This window comes from Neophocaena asiaeorientalis, unplaced genomic scaffold (genome assembly GCF_003031525.2).
Source record: "Neophocaena asiaeorientalis asiaeorientalis breed wild unplaced genomic scaffold, Neophocaena_asiaeorientalis_V1.1 scaffold110, whole genome shotgun sequence".
NCBI lineage: Eukaryota > Metazoa > Chordata > Mammalia > Artiodactyla > Phocoenidae > Neophocaena > Neophocaena asiaeorientalis.
In genome coordinates, this window is record NW_020175053.1 from 193,413 (window position 1) to 206,914 (window position 13,502).

Consider the following 13,502-nt stretch of genomic DNA (forward strand, 5'->3'; position numbering starts at 1 on the left):
AAAAAAAAAAAAAAAAAAAAAAAAAATCCTACATAGAACCATTTAATTTTAGAACTAGAAAGAAGCTTAGTGAACATCTTAGCCAACTTTTATTTTACAGATAAGGAAACCAAGTCTCAGAAAAATTAAGAAGCTTGTTAATACCATGCAGGTAATTTATTCATTTGTTCAACAAGTAATTACTGGAAGTTTATTCTTTGCTGACACTATATTAAGATACAGGTTATCAAGATGGACACACTACCTGCTTTCATGAAGCCTACAGTTTAGCTGTACAAACAGAAATTAAACAACCTAAAAAATAAATACCTAATTACAGATTGTGATAAAAGTTGTGAAGGACCAACACAGGGTGTTTTTAGTGGTCGCACCTGGAGCACAAGCCCAACTCACCTGGCTGACAGAATAGTGCTCTCGATTCCAAAAACCACTGCCTTTTCCCATAAACTTTGAACTTTTAAAACACTAGGAGCAAATTCTAAGTCTACATAAATTTATTTCTCCAGATTTCAAAGGGCAACCTTTAATTATAAAGCATGGGAAAAACAATAAATAAATGTAAAGGAGTGACTCTCTCAAGACTTGCCAAAAAAGACCCGATTCCAGCAGGAAGAGCACTGCTAAAATTATTGGACTTGAAATTTGCTTCCTGTTTGTTAAATCTCAGTACTTCAGATTCACAAGGCGAATGACCTGGCAATTGTCTCTCAACCACTTTCGCCTCCCGTGCCTGTTTATTTGACATTTATGTGGATCCAACTGTTATAAATTAGCCAGAAATTTGGAAAACAGAACCGAGATAAATCAATCTCAAGACAACCAAAATCTCTGTAATAAAATTAAAATACACAACACATCTGATTTCTTAACCAACTCACGGTCTGTTACTTTGGAGATTTGTTTCGAATGACGCCAGCTTCCGCTTGAGATCTATCTGGGGCAGATGACCTTCCCAGAAAGGCTGCCCTGATTTGCCTGCAATAAAACACAAGTCATTAGTAACCTCAATTTTCTTTGATAGGAAACACCCATAATACCAGTGTCCTGAGTTTGGGTCCCCCCACCTCGAGAAAAGTACACTCTGAGATGAAGATTTGAGTGAAAGTAGTTCATTTCGGAGCTCACCCTAGGAAGCATCCGTGGGGAGATGGTGGAGAGAGACAGGAAGGAAGGGCTGTTCACACCTGGGACACATCAGACTTGCAATGCTAGGAGCCTCGGGATTGGTCCGCCTAAGGGCGAGGAGGCTGGGGTACTTATGGACCATCCATCAGCATTTGAGGGCTGCACCTGGGGACTTAGCTCCCTGGTGCTTCAAGCTATCCCTTGTGTGAGCTGAGCACACAGGCAGAAAGTGACAGCTTTTGTACTGAGACACCATCTGTGCAGAGGAAAATGGCAAATACTGAGGGACTATAAAAGGCCACCAACGGTGTTGGCCACACATATTAGTGAAGTGTTGGTGCAAGCGCGTGCAAAGGGGTCATTCTTACACACAAATGTCAGGCATGTACAGAAAGCGCTGGTTTAACAGTTAAGTAGAAACCAGCTAAGAGAGGATCTAAGGCACGAGACCAACTTGCTTTAAAAACTGAAAAGCAGTTATGTGCGATGCTCAACATCAGTAATCATTAGAGAAATGCAGATCCAAACTACAATGAGCTACCATCTCGCACCAGTCAGAATGGCCATCATCAAAAAGTCCACAAATTAATGCTAGAGAGGGTGTGGAGAAAAGGGAACCCTCCTACACTGTTGGTGGGAATGTAAATTGGTGTAGCCACTATAGAGAACAGTATGAAGATTTCTTTAAAAACTAAAAATTGAACTACACTATGACCCAGTAATCCCACTCCTGGGCATGTATCTGGAGAAAACTATAATTTGAAAAGATACTTGCACCCCCATGTTCATTGCAGCACTGTTTACAATAGCCAAGACATGGAAGCAGCCTAAACGTCCATCGACAGATGAATGGATAAAGAAGATTGGTATATTTATACAATGGAATATTAGCCATAATAAAGAATGAAGTGCCATTTGCAGCAACATGGATGAACCTAGAGATTATCATACTAAGTAAGCCAGACAGAAGAAGATATCATATGATATCACTTGTATGTGGAATGTAAAAAAAAAAAAAAGATACAAATGAACTTATTTACAAAACAGAAATAGACGCACAGACAGAATAGAAACTATGGTTCCCAAAGGGGAAAGGGGTGGGGGGATAAATTACAAGTTTGGGATTAACATCTACACACTACTATATATGAAATAGATAATCAACAAGGACCTACTGTATAGCACAGGGAACTCAATATTTTGTAATAACCTATAAGGGAAAAGAATCTGAAAAAGAATATATACATATATATGCATAAATGAATCACTGTGCTGTACACCTGAAACTAACACAACATTGTAAATCAACTATACTTCAATTTAAAAAAAGAAAAACAATTTAAAAAATAGAAAAGTAAAAAAATAAAAGCAGTATGTAAATAAAACTATTCCTTTCTTCTTTTATTACTTAGACCATGGACCATCTGTGGCCTAGGCGTAATAATCAACAGAATTACTTTTCCCAAGGGAAGGTCAGTCTGGGTCTTCACAGGTGCAAGAGTTGCAAGTCTTGTGATCAGTTTCAACGGAAGAATGAGGGAATAGTTGTCACGTGTGGTACCAAGGGAATTTATATATATAACAATTCATTTTTAATGTAATGAAAGAAAAAGAAACTAAGTGGAAACTAAAGGAATTCCTACACCTTAAATAAATCTTTATCATAAGATATTATTTTCTAATACATTCCTCAAGGGTTAAGGAGAGAAATTATGAAACCAATTAAGACATTGGAATCCTTGGGGTTTTTTAAACTAGATCATTCAACTTAAGATCAGATAAATTCTCTTCCTCTAACAGATGAAGTCATTAGCACGATATTTCCCTTGCCCCATCTCCTGATTTTTGTAAGTTACATTTCTATACTGTCAAGATAGAACAATACACTTTTCTTTAGCCCAATGTTTGCAATTATATCAGGTTCACTTGATTTTTTTTTTTTTTTTTTTTTTTTTTTTTTTTACCCTGCATCGGCAGGCGGACTCTCAACCACTGCGCCACCAGGGAAGCCCCTCACCTGATATTTAAGTGAAAGCACTGCTCCTTACCAGTCCTTCTACTGCAGTTTCCCTACACGTAGATTCTTTTTTTTTTTTTTTTTGGCGTTAAGCGGGCCTCTCACTGTTGTGGGCTCTCCCGCTGCGGAGCACAGGCTCCGGATGCGCAGGCTCAGCGTCCATGGCTCACGCGCCCAGCCGCTCTGCGGCATGTGGGATCTTCCCGGATCGGGGCACGAACCCGCGTCCCCTGCATCAGCAGGCAGGCTCTCAACCCCTGCACCACCAGGAAAGCCCCTCACCTAGATTCTTTATTTCGATTTATCTTTTTAGTTGGCTGAAGTTCCCGGCCAAGCAGTTTTTCAAAGAAGGGCCCTTGAGTACGATTTTTTTTTTTATGCTTGCCTTTGTTCTTGAGTGACATCTTGGCTGGGAATAATACCCTTCCTTCAGAGTTTCCTTCCTTCAGAGCTACTCTGTAGCCTTTCTCCCTTATGTTAGGTTGTCACATGCTGCTATGAAGTAGTCTGATGCCAGCCTAAAGTTTTACCTTCGTAAAGGACTAGGTCTCAGCCCAGAATTTTCACGAATTTTTCTTTTATTCTTCAAAATATTGCTGTTGAGCATTTGTATCCATTTTCCTAGAATATGAGGGGATTTCTTATTTTTTGTTTTTAAGTTAATTTTTATTGGAGTATAGTTGCTTTACAATATTGTGTTAGTTTCTGCTGTACAGCAAAGTGAATCAATTATACATATACACATATCCCCTCTTTTTTTGGATTTCCTTCCCATTTAGGTCACCACAGAGCACTGAGTTCCCTAAGCTATACAGTAGGTTCTCATTAGTTATCTATGTTATACATAGTATCAATAGTTTATATATGTCAATCCCAACCTCCCAATTCATTCCACCCCCCCCCATGAGGGGATTTTTTAACATGTATTTTCTTTCTTTTTTCATTTCTGTAAGACCAGGTCGTCACTTCTTTCTGAAAGGAGTCCTTTTTCCTGTTTCACCTATTTCTTCCCAATGGTCATTTCCCCTACACTGTAGCCAGAAGACAAACAGTAATGTCACCTCCTCATTCACCTTTCTCCACATCTGGGTCAGGATTCTGCAGCTGCTGAGGCCTAAGGGGAAGAGAAGCAATTTCACACGCTCTGTTGTGATTTTCTATTTTGTTACTTCTGGAGTCTCTCGTTTCTTTTCTTTGCTGCCACTTTTCAAGGGTGATGGCATTGAGCTTTTGTTCCTGATGATTTTTGCTGGCCCTTTACTATGTGTTACATTTCTGATTCTGTAAGGCAGTCTGTTCCACCTTAACATAGATATCCCTGGAATTGATATTCTTAAGCTCCCTAGCTAACGCATATGCCCACAAAGATCAGTGATGCTGTTGTGTGTCTTCTTACACCCAATAGTACTCACTTTTCATACTTACCCTCTCTGAGATTCAGTGTGACTCCCTCTGCAAAAGGAGAATAAAATCTTCCCAGCTACACCTTAATTATGAAGTTGTGACAATGAGATACGTGAGTTAGTGTGTAGTCATATATTTCAGAAAACTTTCTCACACCCAAGAGAGCTGATATTATTATGGTATTTTCTACTTTCTCTTTACATAAACTGACAAATTACTCAAACTGGAGTATTTCATTTCTTTACCAGTTTGGGTACTAGAGTTGCTGAACAAGTTACCAGATTTGTCAGAGATCTTATTCTCTACTGTATTTTACTTAGCAGAGGTGCTACTGTGGATAAATGTCAAATGCCCTCCTTTCTGTAGTTTTTTTTTTTTTTTTTTTGCGGTACGCGGGCCTCTCACTGCTGTGGCCTCTCCCGTGGCGGAGCACAGGCTCCAAACGCACAGGCTCAGCAGCCATGGCTCACAGGCCCAGCCGCTCCACGGCATGTGGGACCCTCCCGGACCGGGGCACGAACCCGTGTCCCCTGCATCGGCAGGCGGACTCTCAACCACTGCGCCACCAGGGAAGCCCTGTAGTTTTTTTTATAGACCTTAAACCTTGAATATAGCCTGAACGGCGTAAGTTCAGTGATTATCTTTAAATGTTGATTCATTTATTTGTAACCTGAAACCACACCATAAAGCAAGACTGAGCAGCTAAAAGAGAAACAAGGATGAAGCGTGAGTTCTTACAACACTCTTCACGCTGGGTAGGTGACTACAGAAAAACAAAGCAGCCGAAAAGAAGTTGTCTCCAGTTCCACCCCAGGGACAGGCAAAGCCCAAGACAAACAGCTGAACACGCAGAGCTGGGAAGCCCACGTGCATTTACTATCTATTAAGCCAGGAAGGTAAAGGGCATGAAATACATGTTCCCACTCATTCCTAAAACCAAAAGCTCTGTGCTGGTTGGTGTAATAACCAAGGGGCAGCCCACCTTGATCCTACGCCAAATGAAGTTCTGTCGGCCCCTTCGAAACCCCACGATTTATACCAAGGCAGATAGAAGGAGTTTAACAGATGCATTTATTTTTATGGCTGAGTTTTCTTAGGATTCTGCCGATGTGGCACCTACCTGTCGAGTGCAGGGACTGACTTTCTTTTCTCCTTCCAAGAACTTATCAATATCTCTGTTTCTTGCTGGAGACTTTCCACCTCACAAAGATCATGAAAGACACTCAGCTTTCCCCCATCTACTTACCTTTACTTCCTGAGATCAAAAGGCCACTTCTTAGCACGCATCCTTTTCTGCTCAAGCCTCAGGAACCTCCATCCCACAGCTGTCCTCAGACAGTGACAGTGAAGGCCTATTAAGAAGTGCTTTCAGGGTCATGAGATCTAGAGGTTTAGAACAGCCTTGGGATGCCTCGTAGCCCCATGTGAAAGGACCAAAGAGTAGGGCGAAGAAAACTTGGCTATAAATGACAACGTATTTCAAAGCTGGATATATTTTATTTATAAATAACATGTAGATACAGAGGTTAATCAGATATTCTCCAAGATCCCCAACGTACTAGCCCAGACACACCAGAGAGGAAAGAGAACGTGTTTATGTGTTTCTGACATACGGCAGCAAAAGCCAAGGCTGGTTATATCCAGACAGCTCAGTAAACAGAGTGCCAGATCACTTGCAAATTACAAGCATTGGGTTTATTTTGTTATTTGTGGGTACTCCTGAATAATTTCCCTTAATATCTTCATTCCTATTATCTAGGCTGTACAATTATATCACATCCATTATATGACTTCAGGTCAACTTAAATTCATCCTTCAATTGTCATGAGTACTACTTAAAGAAAATTATGAACAAACCGTATTTAAATGTTAACCCCTCTGCTCCCTCCCACAGACATTCTCCCTGTGAATTTATTCCATCTGTACATGGTGTGAGACAGTCTAACAGAACTGATAAGAGATTGCTTTCATTTATTTCTCAATAGTATTCATTCTGGAAAGTGTAACATATTGGAATTCTAGAAGTATGTCTTAATATCAGTCACACTTCATATGTTGATACTTTGCTTTTTAAAAAACTATCAAACGTAAACATTGATACTCTGAAGCCCAAAAATTTCTAACAAAGGTCGAATTCTTCATCTGTTCCCAGCAGCATCAACTTAGTAACTGTTGGGAAACCCAGGACATGGGACTCTAAGGACACAGAAAGCTGTGCGGTACCCACATGAGAGTGGAGCGGAAGTCATTCTGTTGCAACAGAGATGGCTTTATTCATTCACACAGATATGCTCCCATGACTGCTTTCACAGCATGGTCGCTTTGTTGATCCCACTGTATTTTCACGTTTCAGTTGAGGAAATGATTTTCCCATTTTATGTGTCATTCATTCCTGATATGTATGATTTTCATAATCTCAAAAAAAAAATCTAATTTGTGGATGGGAAAAGAAAAGTTCCTATTAGCAAGGTACTAGTGCAAGTGCCTAGTCTGATGGCAACACAGCATTTATAAGTCCCCAGAGCTCCTTCCAAGGACCCTGCACCCCATAAGCTGACCCTAGGATATCTCCAAGATGGAATCTACAACTCCAGTTTCTCTTCAAGGGGCTGCCGACATCGGCGACTCGTGCATTTAGATTCACCTGTCTTATTTTCATCTTGAAATGGAAAAAGAAATCCATAATATTTCCCAAGGATTTCTGCACAGAGAGGAAACATTAACTATCAAACAACTGACAGAACTGAGACTGAGTTCTGGAAAAGCTGGGTTCCTCCTTTTTAAAATAACAATATATATAAATACATGCTTTGGTAAGATCCTGAGGGACTTAGAATTTGCCTTTGCTTAATATGATCTTGGACCTGAACCCACTTTAATAAAGCCTTCAATTCCATATCTGAGGAGGACTGTAACACCATTCCTTTACCTTTCCAGCACATCTTGTTTAAATACTGTAAAGATCACAGTACAGCTCTCGGTGTTTCAGCAGAAAGAACTGCTGGTTAAGGTCACAGACAGAATGCATACAAGGCCAAAGTAAATAAACATAGGGAATCATTTTAAAAAAGAAACAAACGAACTTTAGGAATGAATTGTGCTGCAAAACTACTCTTGCCGTGACAGTGTCATGTTTGGCCCGACTGCGTTTCAGAGGCACTGCGTTAATATAAACAGAATCATCTAATGCACTCTGCAGAGCAGTGCTTCTCGGCCAAGGCCTAGTGTGAATTCATCCTACTGCTAGGTGTCGCTGACACTTTGGTCTGCTTTACTGGCAACGTTTTTGGCAACGCATCCTATGCTAAAAAAAAGGCTGGAAACCAAGCGTGTGACAAGAGCCCCATCCACCGTGTTACTTCTTTTCATGCTTCTTGGTTAATTCCCCCGCGCCCGGCCGGAAGCTGCCCCGGGGGGTGTCACCAGCCCCGGCTTCCCTCTGCCGACTCTCCCGGGAGACCTGCTGCACAGCCCGCAGGATGGCATTCTGCACGATCTGTTTGCTGGCGATCTGCAGCTTCGCCTCTTCAGACTCACTTCCAGGTTTCTCACCTAGCCGAGAATACAAAAGGGAGGTGAAAAGAACAAGATTAATTAATTAATCTTAATTAATTAATTTTGGGAACTGTGACAGGCAAAGGCAGGTAGGAAAGGAGAGACTCTAACAAAGGTAATATCTCTAGAGGGACCCACATTAGTTGCGGGGGGGCCCTACACAGCACACACCACTCTTGTCTCCACGTCTCCCTTTCCAACACAACCTCCATGTATCTGCCCCAGTGATGCGCCCAATTTCTATTCTCATCATCCCAGCATCCTCTGCTGCTAGCGGTGGTCATGAGACATAGTCCTGGCCAATGAGGACCCTGGGGAAGTTTCTGGAAGGGGGACGGACTCATGCCCCCTTTGGCACCTTCCCTTTCTTCCTATGCAGGATGCAGACATTACACCTTTAGGTGCTGTAGCCGTCTTACAATAAGCATGAGAAGAAAGCCAACATTCTCGGCATGGTTGGGGAGAAAAAAAAAAAAGAACCCATTTGGAAAGCATCATTCAGCATCTGTACCAATCCTGGACCACACACTTCTGGACTTCTTTGTATCCAAGATAAATACACTTCTTTTTGTTTCATCTGCCACTAGTCAGGTTTTATGGTACTTGCAGCAAACATATGCTTAATGGATACAACTTCACTTGGGGCTGGAGAAGAACAGATTATTATTGAATTCATATTAAGCTCCATGCTGCTCCTGGAATAGCACCCCAAGGAATGAAACCATTCATTCCTCAGAATCCATCTCCCATGATTTAGAAGAACAGGGGTTGGCACACTTTTTCTAATGAGGACCAGACAGGAAATATTTTAGATTTGTGGGCTCTACAATCTCTGTAACAAATACTCAGCTCTGCTGTGGTAACCTGAAATGAGCTATTAAAAATAAGAAATAAGAATAAATTTAAAAACCAGGCTGCAGGCCAGATTTGGCCCATGGACCATAGTTCGCCATCCCGATCTAGAATGGTGGGAATTTTCTAATTAGAAGGCAGGCAGTCTACCTAACATTGACCCTTCTCCTTCTTCCTTAAAAACAAGACAAAACCCTGATTTTACTTGGACAGCTCTGTAACTAGGTAGAGCTAGGTTCTGACCAGTGAGGTGGAGGTTCATTTAGTGAAAATTCTGGAAGAGGTCTTTAAGAGGGAAAAGGAAGGTAAAGGCCCTTTGCCCCCTCCCCATCCTACTGCCTGCAACTCTGAAACAATGGCTGTCTCTACCAGGGCTCTTGGTAACCAGGAGGGAACCTTTAGAATGGAAACCATTTTCAGGGATTTGGGAGGAAAAAGTTAGAAGGAGCTTGAGCATCCAGTGACCATGAAGCCACCATACCAGTCCTCAGCTGCCCACCTCCAGACCTTTCTCATGTTAGAAAAAAAAATAATACATCTTTTCTGAAGCACTATTATTTTGAACTTTCTTTAATCACACAGCAAACTTCACACGAACTCACACGTGGCAGAATGATCATGAATCTAACACCTGGCTGAAGTGTCATTATGAAAACTTCAAATTCCACCTGCTTATATTTAGAACAATAAGTAGAATGGGCATCATTCCTTATTCAAAATCATCTCTTCCAATGTTACCTCTATTCAAATATTCTGCCATAAAAATGTATTTTAAATGGGGGTTGGTTTTCACCAGGACTGATTGATTAACAACAGAATTTATACACCCATGAGAAAAACATCACACAAGAGAATACTGCATCATTCTGGAAGACCAGACATACCTTTTCTCTTTAGACGTGTAACCGTCATTTACTCAGCATGTGTCACTAGCACTATCCCCTGAGGGATTTACAGTCTAATGAGTGAGGCAAAATGAATATATTCAAAACTAAAGGATGGTCCTCGCTCCCACCCCCACCTCCCCAAAACAGCAGAATAAAGTGAGCAATCTACACCAAACCAAGCAGAGAAGCAGCAGAGCCCAGAGTCACGATGTGTAACATATTGAAACTTTAAATTGGCAGAGAAGAGTACTTCGAATATTCTCTTAGAAAAAAGAGTGAACAGTAATATCAAGAGACGCGAGGGCACAGCAATTAAGGATACGTGTTTCGAAGCACTTCAGAGCCGGGTCCAAGTTCCTTCTACCACTTACAGCTGTGTGATCTTGGGCAAGTCACCTCGCCTTCCTAAGTCTGTTTGCATATCTGTAAAACGGGCAAGTAGTATCTATTTAGGGGTGGTTTCTAGAAGATCAAGTGACGTAACACCTATTCATCACTCGGTGAGGTTCCTGAGCACTTAGTGTCCACCACTGTGTACTGGTTGGGGTACAGACTGGGCAGTTGTAACGGAGAAACTCAAACATAGAAGAGCTAACATGGGAAGACACGTTGCCTGCTCTCACCTGTAACAGCCCAGAGGTTCTCCTGCGAGTAGGTGGTCCTGCCCCAACAGGTTCTCCAAGAGTCCATTCCCTTCCCTCTCATTACTCTGCCCTCAACTGCAGGGGTGGAGCTTATTAACCAAGGTCCTATCTGGCTGGAAGGACGCCAAAGAGAAAAGGGAGGGCAGGTCAGTTCCTTTTGAGCAATTGCCACAGACCCTGTGAATATCACTCTGCTCACATTTTATGGCAGGAAACTGAATCATATGGGCACACCTACCACACAGGCGACTATGAAATAGTCTTCAACCGGGTAGCCATATGTCCAGCTACAACTCAGGGAGGTTCTATCGCTAAAACAAAGAAGCAATTACTTCCACGCAAGGGCAAGGCTAAATTGAAAAGAGGGAGGATATACACTTGCACTCCCTGATCCTCAGGGAGCTCTGGCTACGAACAACAAAGAGCATAAGTGTGTGGACAAACAAAAACAGTTCAAACGGTCCATGTTTGCTCCTGGAAAGAGTATCTTAGCCAACCAAACCAGATCTGTGTTAACTCTAAAAAGTCCCTAGTGTGAAGCTACTTTTCAATCTTTGGGTGGAGGAAGGAAGAATCTAAGGATAAGAGTAAGCTGATTTCTTAGAGAGAAAGAGAAAGAGAAGAAAATCTACTCTAAATTTAGCTGTGACTTAATATCTGAGCTAAATCGTCTTCCCCTCGTCCATCCATTATGAAGATAGGGACTTCCCTGGCGGTCCAGTGGTTCGGACTTTGCCTTCCAGTGCAGGGAGTGCAGGTTCCATCCCTGGTCGGGGAGCTAAGATCCCACATGTCTCACGGCCAAAAAGCCAAAACATAAAAAAAAAAACAGAAGCAATATTGTAACAAATTCAGTAAAGACTTTAAAAATGGTCCACATCCATTATGAAGATAAATTGACTAAAAAGTCAAAGGCAGGGCTTCCCTGGTGGCGCAGTGGTTGAGAGGCCGCCTGCCGATGCAGGGGTCACGGGTTCGTGCCCTGGTCCGGGAAGATCCCACATGCCGCGGAGCGGCTGGGCACATGAGCCATGGCCGCTGAGCCTGCGCATCCGGAGCCTGTGCTCAAGGATGTGGAGAAAAGGGCGCCCTGGTGCACTGTTGGTGGGATTATATATTAGTGCAGCCACTATGGAAAACAGTATGGAGGTTCCTCCAAAAATAAAAAATGGGACTACCATATGATCCAGCAATTCTCCTTCTGGGTACATATCCAAAGGAAATGAAATCAGTATATTGAAGAGATGTCTGCACCCCCATGTTCATTGCAGCATCATTCATGACAGCCAAGACATGGAAACAACCTAAGGGTGCATCAACAGATAATGGATAAAGAGGTTGTGAGATACAAACACACACACACACACACACACTCACACACACACACACACACACACAATGGAATACTATTCAGCCATTAAAAAGGAAGGAAATCCTGCTGTTGTGACATGGCTGGACCTTGAGGACATTATGCTAAGTGAGATAAGTCAGGCAGAGAAAGAAAAATACCATATGGTCTCACTTATATGTGGACTAAAAGAAACCAAAAACCAAAAAACTCAAACTCATAGAAGAAGAGATCAGACTTGTGATTACCAGAGGTGGGAGACGGGGGGTGAAGGAATTGGATGAAGGTGGCCAAAAGGTACAAACTTCCAGTTATAAGATAAATGAGTACTGAGGATTTAACTCAATGTACAATGACTACAGTTGTCATTTGAAAGTTTCAAATATAAATTTGAAAGTTGCTAAGAGAATATATCATAAAATTCTCATCACAAGAAAAAAATTTTTTCTTTTTTTGTCGTTGTATCTATGCGAGATGATTGATGTTAACTAAACTTATTGTAGGAACCATTTCACAATATGCATAAGTCATTATGCTGTCCACCTTAAATTTTTATGATGATGTATGTCGATTATATCTCAATAAAACTGAAAGAAAAAAGTTACATAAACCTCAGTTACATGTTGTGTGTTAGATTCCTTGGCATGCAAGGAAAGATACTCTCTTCTGTTTCCTTAAGTTTTTTTGGGGGGGTGGGGGTGGGGTAGGGGGTGTTACTGTGGGGATACACGTGTCATAGCCAGACGTCATGGAAATGGTCGGCTGAGTCTTGCATTTCAGTTCAGAAATTGTAATAACCCAATATAGCTCCAGTGATTGGATTGTCTAGATTATTCTCTGCTGTTAGAGAGTTTCAACTCTCCATCGGCTGCTTCCAACTAACAACGCTCCCTTTCTTCCAGCCTGACTCCCTGACTTCGTGGCCTTTACTTACTCGTGACCTGTAGCGCTTCGTGATCTGGCACACTGCCTTCTCTCTGAGAACCTTTCACCTAAGATTCTACTTGCAACTGCCTGATTCCGGCCATTTCTTCAGTTGAAATTCCTGTGCAAGAACACGAATGACTCAACCACCGTCATCCCTGAGATACAGGACTTTCACGCCAGGCCATCGATTGAACGCCTGGGCTCATTCTGACCCAATCAGGTTGGATCAAGAGGTGGAACACAGGAAGGAACCACCCAGGCCCCCTGGGGGTCAGAGCACAGGGTACCGGTGAGGGTGGAGGAAGCAGGCGCGCATCCAGTATAACAACTCGCTGGTGCTCCTCTGGCATTCGCGAAGAAGGACAGGGTCTCTGAGAACATCCCGGTGGACACCCTGAATATAAGTGTGAAGAAGTGCATTACGCGGGGCGGAAGGCAGAGCCAGCCACAGAAACCCTCAGAGTCTTGCCATTTAATTACATGCATTAAATTTACTTGAAATTAATGAATCACCTACATGTTGTAGGTGGCCAATTGCCTAGTGTTAAATGATGTAAACGTCCTCTAGCCTAATTAATGTTTACCAAATCCTTTTGGTATTTCACAAAAGACGATGCATCAATTTAATTCGCTTTAAACTCAAAATGCCCAATATAAATACGCTGAAATCAAGAATGGGATGTAACCTAATTCGTCTTCAGCGTCTTTCCACCCTGAATCATAACCCGCTCCCCCCCCCCCCC

The 13,502-nt window shown here is 42.1% G+C and overlaps 1 protein-coding gene across 3 annotated transcripts in view; it reads right to left on the reverse strand.

The window, feature by feature from the left end:
- Positions 1-6,021: 6,021 nt before the first annotated feature.
- Positions 6,022-13,502, reverse strand: part of AKAIN1 (A-kinase anchor inhibitor 1) — a 75,080-nt gene continuing 67,599 nt past the window's right edge. The window contains exons 1-2 of one of the 3 annotated variants that reach the window (XM_024763898.1): positions 9,838-9,879; positions 6,022-8,098 (exon numbers count right to left, since the gene is read on the reverse strand). In XM_024763898.1, the coding sequence (XP_024619666.1) occupies positions 7,902-8,098; positions 9,838-9,865 (225 nt within the window). In that variant the 5' untranslated portion in view covers positions 9,866-9,879 and the 3' untranslated portion in view covers positions 6,022-7,901. Of the gene's footprint in view, positions 8,099-9,837; positions 9,880-13,502 lie in introns of those variants that run through there. The other 2 variants (XR_003005769.1, XR_003005770.1) reach the window with 2 other exon arrangements.